At 42.6% G+C, this 17,669-nt stretch overlaps 2 protein-coding genes across 2 annotated transcripts in view; both read left to right on the forward strand.

The window, feature by feature from the left end:
- Positions 1–7,077, forward strand: part of LOC138349765 (annexin B9-like) — a 39,504-nt gene extending 32,427 nt beyond the window's left edge. The window contains exon 7 of the mRNA XM_069304720.1: positions 6,242–7,077. The gene's annotated coding sequence lies outside the window, so the exon portion shown is untranslated. The remainder of the gene's footprint in view (positions 1–6,241) is intronic.
- On the forward strand, positions 2,459–5,266 carry LOC138352316 (uncharacterized). The gene is made up of 7 exons (XM_069304692.1): positions 2,459–2,468; positions 3,078–3,258; positions 3,393–3,493; positions 3,561–3,720; positions 3,771–3,823; positions 3,918–4,220; positions 5,025–5,266. Exons 1-7 carry the CDS (start codon positions 2,459–2,461, stop codon positions 5,264–5,266), a joined length of 1,050 nt encoding a protein of 349 aa, XP_069160793.1.
- Positions 7,078–17,669: the final 10,592 nt, after the last annotated feature.

Consider the following 17,669-nt stretch of genomic DNA (forward strand, 5'->3'; position numbering starts at 1 on the left):
TACTACATGAGTGCCTGTAGTTACTACATTAGTGCCTGTAGTTACTATGCAAGTGCCTGTAGTTACTACATGAGTGCCTGTAGTTACTACACGAGTGTCTGTAGTTACTACACGAGTGTCTGTAGTTACTACTCGAGTGTCTGTAGTTACTGCACGAGTGCCTGTAGTTACTGCACGAGTGCCTGCAGTTATTACACGAGTGTGTAGTTACTACATGAGTGCCTGTAGTTACTACATGAGTGCCTGTAGTTACTACATTAGTGCCTGTAGTTACTATGCAAGTGCCTGTAGTTACTACATGAGTGCCTGTAGTTACTACACGAGTGCCTGTAGTTACTACACGAGTGCCTGTAGTTACTACACGAGTGCCTGTAGTTACTACACGAGTGCCTGTAGTTACTGCACGAGTGCCTGTAGTTACTGCACGAGTGCCTGTAGTTACTGCAAGAGTGTCTAGTTACTACACGAGTGTCTGTAGTTACTGCACGAGTGCCTGTAGTTACTGCACGAGTGCCTGTAGTTACTGCACGAGTGCCTGTAGTTACTGCACGAATGCCTGTAGTTACTGCACGAGTGCCTGTAGTTACTACTCGAGTGCCTGTAGTTACTGCACGAGTGTCTGTAGTTACTGCACGAGTGCCTGTAGTTACTGCACGAGTGCCTGTAGTTACTACTCAAGTGCCTTGTAGTTACTGCACGAGTGCCTGTAGTTACTGCACGAGTGTCTGTAGTTACTGCACGAGTGCCTGTAGTTACTGCACGAGTGTCTGTAGTTACTGCACGAGTGCCTGTAGTTACTGCACGAGTGCCTGTAGTTACTACTCAAGTGCTTGTAGTTACTGCACGAGTGCCTGTAGTTACTGCACGAGTGCCTGTAGTTACTACTCAAGTGCCTGTAGTTACTTCCCGAGTGTCTGTAATTACTACACGGGTGCCTGTAGTTACTACACGAGTGCCTGTAGTTACTACACGAGTGCCTGTAATTACTGCACGAGTGCCTGTAGTTACTACACGTGTGTGTGTAGTTACTACTCGAGTGCCTGTAGTTACTACTCGAGTGCCTGTAGTTACTGCACGAGTGTCTGTAGTTAATACACGGGTGCCTGTAGTTACTGCACGAGTGTCTGTAATTACTACACGAGTGCCTGTAGTTACTACACGAGTGCCAGTAGTTACTACTCGACTGCCTGTAGTTACTACACGAGTGTCTGTAGTTACTACTCGAGTGTCTATAGTTACTACACGAGTGCCTGTAGTTGCTGCACGAGTGCCTGTAGTTAATACACGTGTGCCTGTAGTTACTTCCCGAGTGTCTGTAGTTACTACACGAGTGCCTGTAGTTACTACACGAGTGCCTGTAGTTACTACACGAGTACCTGTAGTTACTACACGAGTATCTGTAGTTACTGCACGAGTGCCTGTAGTTACTACTCGACTGCCTTTAGTTACTACACGAGTGTCTGTAGTTACTACTCGAGTGTCTGTAGTTACTACACGAGTGCCTGTAGTTACTACACGAGTGCCTGTAGTTACTACACGAGTACCTGTAGTTACTGCACGAGTGCCTGTAGTTACTGCACGAGTGCCTGTAGTTAATACACGTGTGCCTGTAGTTACTTCCCGAGTGCCTGTAGTTACTACACGAGTGTCTGTAGTTACTACTCGAGTGTCTGTAGTTACTGCACGAGTGCCTGTAGTTACTGCACGAGTGCCTGTAGTTAATACACGTGTGCCTGTAGTTACTTCCCGAGTGCCTGTAGTTACTACACGAGTGTCTGTAATTACTACACGAGTGTCTGTAGTTACTGCACGAGTGCCTGTAGTTACTACACGAGTGCCAGTAGTTACTACACGAGTGCCTGTAGTTACTACACGAGTGCCAGTAGTTACTACACGAGTGCCTGTAGTTACTGCACGAGTGCCTGTAGTTACTACACGAGTGCCTGTAGTTACTACTCGACTGCCTGTAGTTACTACACGAGTGTCTGTAGTTACTACTCGAGTGTCTGTAGTTACTGCACGAGTGCCTGTAGTTACTACACGAGTGCCAGTAGTTACTACACGAGTACCTGTAGTTACTACACGAGTGTCTGTAGTTACTGCACGAGTGCCTGTAGTTACTACACGAGTGCCTGTAGTTACTACACGAGTACCTGTAGTTACTACTCGAGTATCTGTAGTTACTACACGAGTGCCAGTAGTTACTACACGAGTGCCTGTAATTACTACACGAGTGCCTGTAATTACTGCACGAGTGCCTGTAGTTACTACACGTGTGTGTGTAGTTACTACTCGAGTGCCTGTAGTTACTACTCGAGTGCCTGTAGTTACTACTCGAGTGCCTGTAGTTACTGCACGAGTGCCTGTAGTTACTACTCGAGTGCCTGTAGTTACTGCACGAGTGCCTGTAGTTACTGCACGAGTGCCTGTAGTTATTACACGAGTGTGTAGTTACTACATGGGTGCCTGTAGTTACTACATTAGTGCCTGTAGTTACTATGCGAGTGCCTGTAGTTACTACATGAGTGCCTGTAGTTACTACACGAGTGCTTGTAGTTACTACACGAGTGCCTGTAGTTACTACACGAGTGCCTGTAGTTACTACACGAGTGCCTGTAGTTACTGCACGAGTGCCTGTAGTTACTACTCGAGTGCCTGTAGTTACTGCACGAGTGCCTGTAGTTATTACACGAGTGTTTAGTTACTACATGAGTGCCTGTAGTTACTACATTAGTGCCTGTAGTTACTATGCGAGTGCCTGTAGTTACTACATGAGTGCCTGTAGTTACTACACGAGTGTGTAGTTACTGCACGAGTGCCTGTAGTTACTGCACGAGTGCCTGTAGTTACTGCACGAGTGTCTGTAGTTACTACACGAGTGTCTGTAGTTACTGCACGAGTGCCTGTAGTTACTACACGAGTGCCTGTAGTTACTAGACGAGTGCCTGTGGTTACTACACGAGTGCCTGTAGTTACTACACGAGTGCCTGTAATTACTGCACGAGTGCCTGTAGTTACTACACGTGTGTGTGTAGTTACTACTCGAGTGCCTGTAGTTACTACTCGAGTGCCTGTAGTTACTGCACGAGTGCCTGTAGTTACTACTCGAGTGCCTGTAGTTACTACTCGACTGCCTGTAGTTACTACACGAGTGTCTGTAGTTACTACTCGAGTGTCTGTAGTTACTACACGAGTGCCTGTAGTTGCTGCACGAGTGCCTGTAGTTAATACACGTGTGCCTGTAGTTACTTCCCGAGTGTCTGTAGTTACTACACGAGTGCCTGTAGTTACTACACGAGTGCCTGTAGTTACTACACGAGTACCTGTAGTTACTACACGAGTATCTGTAGTTACTGCACGAGTGCCTGTAGTTACTACTCGACTGCCTTTAGTTACTACACGAGTGTCTGTAGTTACTACTCGAGTGTCTGTAGTTACTACACGAGTGCCTGTAGTTACTACACGAGTGCCTGTAGTTACTACACGAGTACCTGTAGTTACTGCACGAGTGCCTGTAGTTACTGCACGAGTGCCTGTAGTTAATACACGTGTGCCTGTAGTTACTTCCCGAGTGCCTGTAGTTACTACACGAGTGTCTGTAGTTACTACTCGAGTGTCTGTAGTTACTGCACGAGTGCCTGTAGTTACTGCACGAGTGCCTGTAGTTAATACACGTGTGCCTGTAGTTACTTCCCGAGTGCCTGTAGTTACTACACGAGTGTCTGTAATTACTACACGAGTGTCTGTAGTTACTGCACGAGTGCCTGTAGTTACTACACGAGTGCCAGTAGTTACTACACGAGTGCCTGTAGTTACTACACGAGTGCCAGTAGTTACTACACGAGTGCCTGTAGTTACTGCACGAGTGCCTGTAGTTACTACACGAGTGCCTGTAGTTACTACTCGACTGCCTGTAGTTACTACACGAGTGTCTGTAGTTACTACTCGAGTGTCTGTAGTTACTGCACGAGTGCCTGTAGTTACTACACGAGTGCCAGTAGTTACTACACGAGTACCTGTAGTTACTACACGAGTGTCTGTAGTTACTGCACGAGTGCCTGTAGTTACTACACGAGTGCCTGTAGTTACTACACGAGTACCTGTAGTTACTACTCGAGTATCTGTAGTTACTACACGAGTGCCAGTAGTTACTACACGAGTGCCTGTAATTACTACACGAGTGCCTGTAATTACTGCACGAGTGCCTGTAGTTACTACACGTGTGTGTGTAGTTACTACTCGAGTGCCTGTAGTTACTACTCGAGTGCCTGTAGTTACTACTCGAGTGCCTGTAGTTACTGCACGAGTGCCTGTAGTTACTACTCGAGTGCCTGTAGTTACTGCACGAGTGCCTGTAGTTACTGCACGAGTGCCTGTAGTTATTACACGAGTGTGTAGTTACTACATGGGTGCCTGTAGTTACTACATTAGTGCCTGTAGTTACTATGCGAGTGCCTGTAGTTACTACATGAGTGCCTGTAGTTACTACACGAGTGCTTGTAGTTACTACACGAGTGCCTGTAGTTACTACACGAGTGCCTGTAGTTACTACACGAGTGCCTGTAGTTACTGCACGAGTGCCTGTAGTTACTACTCGAGTGCCTGTAGTTACTGCACGAGTGCCTGTAGTTATTACACGAGTGTTTAGTTACTACATGAGTGCCTGTAGTTACTACATTAGTGCCTGTAGTTACTATGCGAGTGCCTGTAGTTACTACATGAGTGCCTGTAGTTACTACACGAGTGTGTAGTTACTGCACGAGTGCCTGTAGTTACTGCACGAGTGCCTGTAGTTACTGCACGAGTGTCTGTAGTTACTACACGAGTGTCTGTAGTTACTGCACGAGTGCCTGTAGTTACTACACGAGTGCCTGTAGTTACTAGACGAGTGCCTGTGGTTACTACACGAGTGCCTGTAGTTACTACACGAGTGCCTGTAATTACTGCACGAGTGCCTGTAGTTACTACACGTGTGTGTGTAGTTACTACTCGAGTGCCTGTAGTTACTACTCGAGTGCCTGTAGTTACTGCACGAGTGCCTGTAGTTACTACTCGAGTGCCTGTAGTTACTACACGAGTGACTGTAGTTACTACTCGAGTGACTGTAGTTACTGCACGAGTGCCTGTAGTTACTACTCGAGTGCCTGTAGCTACTGCACGAGTGTCTGTAGTTACTACTCGAGTGCCTGTAGTTACTGCACGAGTGTCTGTAGTTACTGCACGAGTGTCTGTAGTTACTGCACGAGTGTCTGTAGTTACTGCATGAGTGCCTGTAGTTACTGCACGAGTGCCTGTAGTTACTCGAGTGCCTGTAATTACTACTCGAGTGCCTGTAGTTACGGGTTAATGAACGTACAAAAGTTTCTTTGACTATCACTAAAAACAACAATTGTTGTTTGTAGATGGTCGGCCACCACCAAACCTAACATTTCCTAGGCCTAGCATCGTACACATATGTAATAAATGTGGCCTAGGAGAGGGTAAGTTAGGTTTATAGTTGCTCTCACGTTATGTTATGCCTATGGCTCTCCAATGTTATAAATCGTGAACCTTTTTATGGGTATAATTGTCTGTATTTTGTACATTCCATCGAAGGTAACTTTAGGAATATATTTGATAGAAGATGTATTGCAAAATTTACAGTGGGTTCGTAAGTGTGGTTAATCGTACTGGTATTCCCTTCACCCTCCTCTAACCTGTCCTCCTAATAAAACGTCGCATTTTTACATATACTTTACCTAAGCTCAAAAATCGTCGTACTAGAAAATGGTAGCGGCTAGCGAAATTGACATACTGTCCCGTTTTCTGTTTTGGGTCCTCTAGTAGGTTAGGATAAGGGTACTGTAGGCATATAATGGGTTCAGGGACCCATCCTATGGACGGTGGTGGAAGGAGGAGTTAGTGACGCAATTTGTGCCTCACTAACTCCTGAATCTCTAGTGTGTGACAATTTTACGACTGTCTAGTTCCTGAATCTCTAGTGTGCGACAATTTTACGACTGTCTGGTTCCTGAATCTCTAGTGTGCGATAATTTTACGACTGTCTGGTTCCTGAATCTCTAGTGTGCGATAATTTTACAACTGTCTGATTCCTGAATCTCTAGTGTGCGACAATTTTACGACTGTCTTGTTCCTGAATCTAGTGTACGACAATTTCTTGACGTTGGGGAACCTTAGGAGGACCGGCTGATATGAGCACAAATTAGATGTTAACCGCCTGCGATCCGTTTCTTTTCTACAGGGTGAAATTTCTGGCGACTACAAGACGGTTATGGTGGCCATCATTAGGGAGTAGAAGTGGCGGAGGCACACCTCCAGACATTCCCCGAGACTTGGAGTAGTACCATGGAGGTGAATAATGACTCGTAGTGATCTAATCTGACGCCTGCAAATATCCGGAGACGTCAAGAAGGAACATATTTATTTATTTTAGATCAGCTGTATTATCAGTTCAAATTATTAGGTCACGATAAAGTGTTTTGATGCAAATCTTATTTGGTATTGTATAAGCATTAATTTGTCGCTGTGTGGTTATTGATACCACCTGGTGAGAAGCTACGGATTAACAAGTTCCCGATTTAATTTCGACTATTTATGATCGAGCTGTAATATATTGTCTGGTCACAAGGGTTGTGTTCCTAAGGACCGTTAATCAAGGATGGAGGCGTCCCATATTTAGAGGCAGTGTGGTAATCTTTTGTTCTTGTGGAGGTGGAATGTATGTATGTAAAGTATGCTTCAAAGTTATACATTACTTCGCCTCACATTCTAATGAATTTGATATCTTTACTTTAAGTGTTTTGTCATAACATCACACAAGAGTTTTAGTTAAAATTATTTAAGGAGCAGCTAGAAATGCTGAATTTTTATGTCCTCTGTTATAAATTTCTAAGTTTTCAGGTTGTAGTGAATTTAGATTTATGTAGAATTAAAACTTTTTGATGATTACCAAGCATTTTTTTGTTCCATTAATCTATGTGCTTCCATCAGTCGCTTTATGTAAGCTGCCCAAATGTAGTGATTTATAAACCATTGTCATATGAAACATATCAATAAATTTATATAAAGCACTGAAAATTTTATTAATTCAGTTGTGTTAAGTTAAAGGTAACCAAGTTTAGAACAGGACATTTTGGAATTGTCCATTAACAGTGCAGAGTGATTCCACCCTTTCTATAATTAATTACTATTTCTCTTGATTCACTCCTTATTGTTTTACCTTACACCGCATCATATGCTATCAGTAGATGATTTTAAAATTATATCTAATATACTTCTTTCCATAATTTGGCTACTGACATTCGTCACATATGCTATTTACTACACAAGCATTAAATAATTATTAACAAAATCTGATCAAAATGTATATATAACAAGAGATAGTTATTGATATTTCCTCCCTTAATGAACTAGGCACCATCCAGCACTATACCTGACACACACAACATCAGTATGTGGAGAGTATGTCACACTAACACGGCTCACACACCACATAGTCGGTCATGTACAACATCAGTATGTGGAGAGTATGTCACACTAACACGGCTCACACACCACATAGTCGGTCATGTACAACATCAGTATGTGGAGAGTATGTCACACTAACACGGCTCACACACCACATAGTCGGTCATGTACAACATCAGTATGTGGAGAGTATGTCACACTAACACGGCTCACACACCACATAGCCGGTCATGTACAACATCAGTATGTGGAGAGTATGTCACACTAACACGGCTCACACACCACATAGCCGGTCATGTACAACATCAGTATGTCACACTAACACGGCTCACAGACCACATTGTTGGTCATGTACAACATCAGTATGTGGAGAGTATGTCACACTAACGCGGCTCACACACCACAGTCGGTCATGTACAACATCAGTATGTGGAGAGTATGTCACACTAACACGGCTCACACACCACATAGCCGGTCATGTACAACATCAGTATGTCACACTAACACGGCTCACAGACCACATTGTTGGTCATGTACAACATCAGTATGTGGAGAGTATGTCACACTAACGCGGCTCACACACCACATAGCCGGTCATGTACAACATCAGTATGTGGAGAGTATGTCACACTAACACGGCTCACACACCACATAGCCGGTCATGTACAACATCAGTATGTGGAGAGTATGTCACACTAACACGGCTCACACACCACATAGCCGGTCATGTACAACATCAGTATGTCACACTAACACGGCTCACAGACCACATTGTTGGTCATGTACAACATCAGTATGTGGAGAGTATGTCACACTAACGCGGCTCACACACCACATAGCCGGTCATGTACAACATCAGTATGTCACACTAACACGGCTCACACACCACAGTCGGTCATGTACAACATCAGTATGTGGAGAGTATGTCACACTAACACGGCTCACACACCACAGTCGGTCATGTACAACATCAGTATGTGGAGAGTATGTCACACTAACACGGCTCAACACTACACACTACCCACAAGTATAACAAAGGCAGTGACGACGCCTCGGTCCTTCATGGACCATTATCCTGTGAAACCTCGTCATATCTGTGGTTGTCTGCAACATCAGCAAGTGTTGGGTGCAATAATATCAATCCTGGACTCATAACTGAGTTGTCTACAACATCAGCAGGTGCTGGGTACACTAATATCACTTGCACTCGTATCTGTTGATCGTCATCAACATTAGCAGGTGTTGGGGGCAATGATATCACTCTTGGACGCGTATCTGCTGGTTGTCTACAACATGAGCAGGTGTTAGGTGCAGTAATATCACTCTGGGACTCATTTGTGGGTTGTCTACAACATAAGCAGGTGTTGGGTGCAATAATATCACTCTGGGACTCATTTGTGGGTTGTCTACAACATAAGCAGGTGTTGGGTGCAATAATATCACTCTGGGACTCATTTGTGGGTTGTCTACAACATCGACAGGTGTTTGGTGCAGTAATATCACTCTTGGACTCATCTGTGGTTGTCTACAACATCGACAGGTGTTTGGTGCAATAATATCACTCTTGGACTCATCTGTGGTTGTCTACAACATCGACAGGTGTTTGGTGTAATAATATCACTCCGGGACTCATCTGTGGGTGGTTGTCTACAACATTGACAGGTGTTGGGTGAAATAATATCGTTCTTGTACTCATATCTGGTTGTTTACAACATCAGCAGGTGTTGGGTATACTAATATCACTCTTGGACTCATATCTGTGGTTGTCTACAACATCAGCAGGTGTTTGATACACTAATATCACTCTTGGACTCATCTGTGGGTTGTCTACAACATTAGCAGGTGTTGGGTGCAATAATATCACTCTTGGAATCATATCTGTGGGTTGTTATAACATCAGAAGGCGTTGGGTATACTAATATGACTTGGACTTATGATGGAAAGGAAACCTTCCCCTTAATGTCCGAACTATTGGTTGTGTCCAAAGACAAACCTCTCCTCATACTCAATATACACCATCTCACACGCTCACAATACTCGTCCAAATAAGGATGGTTTGCAGATATAGCAACCAATCCTCCTGTTTTGATAGTACTTATAGTAACAATGAGGCCCATAGTACATACACTGAAGTACAACCAAACTAGAAAGAAATTGATACTATTAAATTTAGACAAACCGGAATACGATTTTTACTTATGTTGTAATGACAAACTATTAACCTAACCTAACCTTCCTAGGCCTAATACACGCTACCTGAGGCCTAATATAGTACATATGCAGGCGATGAGTCACAATAACGTGGCTGAAGTATGTTGACCAGACCACACACTAGAAGTTGAAGGGACGACTTCTTTGGTTATCCTTTGCATTTCATCAACTGTGCCTACTCTCAAGCTAAACGAAATTTCTTTCATCCTAAACCTGCTTCCAACACTAGTAGCACTGTACTATGCCTTCCCTTCATATCTAAACTCAAAACTTTTACCAATACCTTTCGTCCTCTTGACATTAAACTCGCCTTTCGACAAACTAACACACTTCGTAGCAATCTAGTTCACACTGCTCTTCCTGCTTCTAATGCTGCTGGTGTCTACTCTATTTCCTGTTCATCTTGTCCTCTCCAATACTTTGGCGAAACTGGCCGTACACTGAATGACAGACTTAAAGAACACAAGAGAAGTGTTAAGTCTGCAGACACTAACAATGCTCTCTTCTGCCATGTGAGGGATTCTAATCATCCCATTGATTGGTCTTCCTCCAAAATAATCTTTCCTGCCTCTACTCTACACAGACGCCGTCTTGTAGAATCGGCTCTTATACACAATGTACCCAACATGAACTTTAGTCCTGGCTTTGTTGCTGTGGACTCTTCCCTTTCACAGTATATACTCAAATGCTCTAATCTTTCTAACAAACGTGACTTAACATAAGCTTACCCCTTCCATTTATCTTTCTTTCTCTTTCCTTTTCTTTCTCTCTTCTCCCTTTTTCTGTTCATTGTCTTCTCCTACGCTCCCTTGCTATCCTTTTCTTTTTCCTATTACTATCTCCTTCGGTGGTTATAATGGGAGCTGCCTCGATTGGGCCAATAGGCCTTCAGCAGTTCTCATTATTACTACATATGTGTGCTATACATTATTAGTACATATGTGTGCTATACAATCTTGAGGTTATCTTGAGATGATTTCGGGGCTTTAGTGTCCCCGCGGCCCGGTCCTCGACCAGGCCTCCACCCCCAGGAAGCAGCCCGTGACAGCTGACTAACTCCCAGGTACCTATTTACTGCTAGGTAACAGGGGCATTTAGGGTGAAAGAAACTTTGCCCATTTGTTTCTGCCTCGTGCGGGAATCGAACCCGCGCCACAGAATTACGAGTCCTGCGCGCTATGCACCAGGCTACGAGGCCCCTCGGCCTAGAATTTTTTTTTTTAGTTTTATTTTTGAACTTCATTATTTTCGGACTTTATAAATGTTAATAGTACAAAATTCTACAATCTAATTGCTTAGTACATCAATATTTGTACTATGGTGTAAAAAGTACTATCTAAACAGGAGGATCCCCTTCACTGTCAAGCCCGTTGATGCCAAGATTCTCTTTCGGTTCGTATTACCAATGTTTTTCCTAGTATTCTTCTGTCCTTGTCCCCGTGGAGGGTCCCTCTTCCCTAATTTTGTACTTCCCTGACCTGCATCACTAAAGCTTTTACCTCCTACAGTTCTGAAATGCCTTTTCCTTGAGCACTTTTCTTCACACTCCCACTCTGTTTCCGTCTTCACCGATGGGTCTATGTCTGCTGACGGTGTGGGCTACTCTGTTGTTTTCCTGACCACACTTATATGTGTCGCTTTCCTCCAGAGGCTAGCGTCTTCACAGCAGAACTTTATGCTATTCTCTATGCTCTTCGTCTCCTGCTTTCTCGTTGTCAATCCTCCTTTGTGGTGGTAGTTAACTCTCGAAGTGCCATCATGACTTTGGGGTCCTTTAATCCGATCCACCCGGTGGTCATCGAGATTTAACATTGGCTGTTTCTTATCTCCAGTAAATTTAAGTCGGTAGAGTTTTGCTGGGTTCCCAGCCATGTTGGTGTCTCTTTAAATGAGCGTGCGGATACTGCCGCTAAGGAAGCTATCCATACTTTTCCCATCTCCCGTTAAGGTATTCCTTATTCCGACTTTTACCCAGTTATTCATTCCTCCATCTTTGCCCGTTGGCAGGGTTGTTGGTCTTCTGTTACTGGTAACAAACTGCGTACTCTTAAGGGTAGTGTGTCCCTGTGGCCTTCCTCCTACCACCATAACCGGCGGTGGGAAACAGCTCTGGCAAGGTTGCATATTGGCCATACTCGCTTAACTCATGGTCACTTAATAGAGCGCCGCCCTGCTCCGTATTGTCCAAATTGCATTGTCCCTCTTACAGTCGTGCATATCCTTGTTGAATGTCCTGACTTCCAGAACGAGCGTGTGTCTTGCTTTCCGACCGTTCCTCGCTGTCACTTGTCCCTCGATTGAATTCTTGGTGAATCGGATACTGTTGATATCGTTCGCCTTATGTGTTTCTGTTCTCGTATTGCCATCCTTGGTGATATTTAGCGCCCTCTGATTATGCCGTACATTTGATGGTGGTACATAGCCTTCCCGGTTTGGTGCCTTCTTTTGATAATTACTTACTGAACAGGAAGATGGGTTGATCACACTGATGCTGAGTTTGTTGTAAGTTGTAAGGTAATGCTAGAGTTTGTTGTAAGCTGATACTAGAATTTGTTGTGAGCTGATACAAGAGTTTGTTCTAAACTGATAATAAAATTTGTTGTGAGCTGATGCTGGAGTTTGTTGAGAGCTGATACTAGAGTCTGTTGTAAGCTGATGCAAGCTGATACTAGAGTTTGTTATTAGCTGATACAAGAGCCAGGTGTAAGCTGTTACTAGAGTTTGTTGTAGGCTGATACTAGAGTTTGTTATTAGCTGATACAAGAGTTTGTTCTAAACTGATAATAAAATTTGTTGTGAGCTGATGCTGGAGTTTGTTATAAGCCGATGCAAGAGTTTGTTGTAAGCTGACACTAGAGTTTGTTGTAAGATGATACTGGAGTTTGTTGTAAGCTTATACTAAAGTTTGCTGTAAGCTGATAATAGAGCTTCTTGTAAGCTGATAATACAGTTTGTTTTGAGCTGATACTGGAGTTTGTTGTAAGCTTCTGCAAGAGTTAGCTGTAAGCTGATACTAGAGTGTTGAGCTGATGCTGGAATTTGCTTTAAGCTGATACTAGAGTTTGTTGTAAGCTGATACTGGAGTTTGTTGTAAGCTGATACTGGAGTTTGTTGTAAGCTGATACTAGAGTTTGTTGTGAGCTGATACTAGAGTTTGTTGTAAGCAGATACTGGAGTTTGTTGTAAGCTGATACTGGAGTTTGTTGTAAGCTGATACTAGAGTTTGTTGTAAGCTGATACTGGAGTTTGTTGTAAGCTGATACTAGAGTTTGTTGTAAGCTGATACTAGAGTTTGTTGTGAGCTGATACTAGAGTTTGTTGTAAGCTGATACTAGAGCTTGTTGTAAGCTGATACTAGAGTTTGTTGTAAGCTGATACTAGAGTTTGTTGTAAGCTGATACTAGAGCTTGTTGTAAGCTGATACTAGAGTTTGTTGTAAGCTGATACTAGAGCTTGTTGTAAGCTGATACTAGAGTTTGTTGTAAGCTGATACTAGAGTTTGTTGTAAGCTGATACTAGAGCTTGTTGTAAGCTGATACTAGAGTTTGTTGTAAGCTGATACTGGAGTTTGTTGTGATTAAATGCCGGTTACGGATATCGAGAAAGGCTCGTTGACTTCATGCTTCATAAGGAAGATGAATGCAACGTGTCATTTACTGAGTTTGAGTTACTCTCGGCCCTAAACAAAGGTAAAGTTATATCCCCCGGTGAGGATGGGATCACTTATGTCATACTGCGTTTGCTTCCTCTAGTACCAGAAAATCCCCTTCTTGAGCTGTATAATATGAGCTATATTACTAGGGAACTTCCTATCTCTTGGACCAACAGTATAATCAATCAAATTCTCAAGCCCAATCAAGAGAATGCCTCCCGCTCAATTTTACTTACTAGCTGCACTTGCAAAACATTCGACAGAATGGTCCTAAACCGTCTCTTCCATTGAAAAAAAAACAATGCTATCCCCCATATATATGGCTTCATGCATGGAAGGAGTGTGCTGTATACTTTAAATCTGGCATCATTATTCACAATTTCTTCTATATGTGATAAGGGGTAGTCATCCAGCCCCATTAATCGGTTTATTGTTTGTGAATAATTTTCAACTATTCTTTTCTTGTGATTTTCTCCTCTAGTTACTAATACCTGTGCTCACCATGGAGAATTACTGTACCTAATTATCTCTTCACGCAGCATCCGTGCTATCTCAGATTCAATAAACATCTTGTCAGCCTCAGAATGCCGTCTGGATTTTACAGCAATCGGCTTGCAGTATGGTGTTAAATTACTGAAGAGCGATGGAGCAGGTACTTTGACGGCAGGTAATCCACCTATTCTAAGGTGAGCGTTTTTCTCCTCCAAAAGTCATTTCGAGCACGGAATGATTTCGCAAAAATTTATGGCCCAAAATCACATCGACACAGAAATCGGGTAACACTTTGATATTCACATCATGGTAAGTTTCTCCTTGCAGTTCTAAAGTCTACAGAACACTGACGAGTAACCCGCTCTGCTCGACAATATTCTTATGAATAAAGTTATCAGTGCACTGACTGGAATCCCATTGACTTTAGAGCTAAGAACTGATTTACCGAGGCATGAGGGTGAAGTCCCAGCTAAAGTAGCAAACATAGAATCTGAATGTTGGGTGTTTGAAGCACCGTTACACTGTTTCAAAGATCGATAGACCTTAGCATAATGACCCTTTTTCTTGCAATTCATACACAGAGCCTCCCTAGCTGGACATCGACTGCGAGGATGCCGAATGTAACCACAAAAGAAGCACTTGAAAACACTAGTTGTAGCTGCGGAAAATGTTTCAACTTATTCTTCTACAATTCCTTGTCCTCTTGAGTCCTCCAGGTCTAATGAGTGTGTCACGGCAGCGTTTGTAGCTCCTGGCTGAACATAAGAGGCAGAAAGTTTCTGTGCCGTTTCTCGAACTTAAGCCTGGTAAGCCTAAGGCTGACTGTAAGTCTAAAATTTTATTTTCAAGTAAGCGCTGCCTTATTGTGGCAGAACCTAGCCCATTAATGAAAGCATCTCTCACACAGTTATCACAAGCTTCTGCTGCAGTCACGGCTTTGAACTGACAATCTTTAGCTAATAATTTCAATGCCCGACGAAACTGGTCAATCGACTCACCGGATTGTTGGCGTCGATTTGCAAGCACATACCTTGCGAATACTTCATTCTTGGACTTTACAAATAGTTCCGTTAGGGATTTCTCAGCCGCATCATACGTAGTGCAGTCAGCCATGTTGTCGAACACACGTGGAGCAACGTAGTTTATCAGGAGATAAAGCTTGTCAACGGTGAGAGTTGTTTGTTGTACTGTTAAAGAGAAGTTTTTGAATGTTTTGAGTCAGTGACGCCATTCTTGAGCGGCGTTGGTGGAGTTTGGGTCAGTAGCAAACCGCTCAGGCCATAGGAACCGCTCCATGTTCACTCCCTGAATTATTTGATCAATAAATTGAGGTAAACAAGTACATTGTCAGACTTGTGGCTTTATTGATCAAATAATATCAGTACAATTACATTCTTGCAAAGCCACTAACACGCATAGCGTTTCGGGCAGGTCCTTAATCTAACATATCAGGTAAGATGAAAAGGTACATTGTAGCAAGGTTTTATATCACCAAACAACTACATTATAAATTGACACGAGGTCATTGCACTGGTAAGGATATATGTCTTAAGTACTAATATTGGAGAAGTGGGTACTACAAGATACAGTGGGAGTTTGAAGCACAAGGTAGGATGAAATTAGGTACTTCAAGGTTTTACTTATGCATAGGGCATGAAAGTCTCAAAAACGGTTGGTATACTCTCTAAAATCAGATATTATGTTCCAAACTCTGCTCTCCTCTCATTATACTATGCGCTAATCTATCCATATCTTACATATGGTATCTGTGCATGGGGTTCAACCACTGCAAGCTCATCATCACCCAACAAAAACCTTCTATTAGAACAATAGCAAACGAAAACACTCAGCCCCCTATTTAAATTCCTAAACATGCTAAACATAAACTCACTCCACACATTCTCTTGTGCTATTTACATTTATAAAACCTTGTTCTGAAACTTTTCCTGGACAGATGTAATAGAACCCATAATCACCACATCTGAAATAAATATATCTTTGATATCCCCAAGAGTCAAACTTAATCTGTGTAAACACTGCAAATAAAGGGACCTAGTCTATGGAACTCACTCCCTGACGAATTTAAAAACTGTCCAACTTTTGCCTTATTCAAAAATAAACCCAAAAAATTACCTAATATCATCTTCATAGTGTCCTACCTACTGCTTTAAACGTGCAGTGTATCAAGTGTTACCCAATCCCCAATATATGTACCTAAGCAATACTTTATAATTGTAATCATTGCCATTTCTTATATCATGGTTGTTATATTGAATGCATATTTTACAGCATTATACCTTGAAATAATCCTCAAGTTTTGCTACAATGTACCTGTTGATAACCCTCAAGTTTTATTTTAATGTACCTTCTAATATTTGTCAAATTTTGTCAAATATATATATGCGAACAAGCCTGAATGGTCCCCAGGCATATATGCAACTGAAAACTCACACCCCAGAAATGACTCGAACCCATACTGCCAGGACCACTCTGTAACTGGTGTACAGGCCCCCTTAACCATTCGACCATCACGACCGGACAAAAGATGATGGTAGCCGAGGCTAATTCCTCATCATCCATAAAGGTCTCCTCTAAATACTTTTTATTTTCTTCTCCGAGGCTATGGGTCCCCACACTGGCACCAGAGGTGGTACCCTCACAAACTTTTATATATATATATATTGTGACGATAATCTCCTTCAAGAGATTGAGCCTGCTCTTCCCTCCTAAGTTCGTCGCTATACATCCCTATACAACTAATATGGAAGAAATATCCAACAAATACAACACTTCCATTCAATACCCATTGTTTCGTGTTCTGTCTTGTGTTGATGAAATTAATACCCTATTAATACCACCTCACCCCATCCACCTCACTCAAATGTACATATAAACAAATCGGAGATGTGTAAGTTCTATTCAGTTGTGTATGTGTAAACTAGTCTTTGAAAATGTAATAAGTTTTACAAAACGCGCTCAAGTGTCGCGTCAGACTAGAAATAAAAATGAATTTTGGAGAATTGATTTTTGAATTACCACCAACAGTGAAAAGAAATGTACGAAAGATCGAGAAAATTCGTGTTAGAATTATTAATCTTACTTTTTCGGTCATATTTAATAATATATGTCTACAGGAAAGACTGCTACCAAAATATACTAATATATATATATATATATATATATATATATATATATATATATGCGAACAAGCCTGAATGGTCCCCAGGACAATATGCAACTGAAAACTCACACCCCAGAAGTGACTCGAACCCATACTCCCAGGAGACACGCAACTGGTATGTACAAGACGCCTTAATCCACTTGACCATCACGACCGGACAATAATGAGGTGATAGCCGAGGCTATTTGAACCACCCCACCGCCGGCACTCGGATAGTAATCTTGGGCATAGCATTTTACCAAATCACCTCATTCTTTGGGGCACACGTGAGGAACACAAATGCGAACAAGCCTGAATGGTCCCCAGGACAATATGCAACTGAAAACTCACACCCCAGAAGTGACTCGAACCCTTCACCTCATTATTCATATGCTATCACCTCATTATTGTCCGGTCGTGATGGTCAAGTGGATTAAGGCGTCTTGTAGGTAACAGGGGCATGCACGAGTGCCTGTAGTTATTACACGAGTGTGTAGTTACTACATGGGTGCCTGTAGTTACTACATTAGTGCCTGTAGTTACTATGCGAGTGCCTGTAGTTACTACATGAGTGCCTGTAGTTACTACACGAGTGCTTGTAGTTACTACACGAGTGCCTGTAGTTACTACACGAGTGCCTGTAGTTACTACACGAGTGCCTGTAGTTACTGCACGAGTGCCTGTAGT

Source organism: Procambarus clarkii, chromosome 53 (genome assembly GCF_040958095.1).
Source record: "Procambarus clarkii isolate CNS0578487 chromosome 53, FALCON_Pclarkii_2.0, whole genome shotgun sequence".
NCBI lineage: Eukaryota > Metazoa > Arthropoda > Malacostraca > Decapoda > Cambaridae > Procambarus > Procambarus clarkii.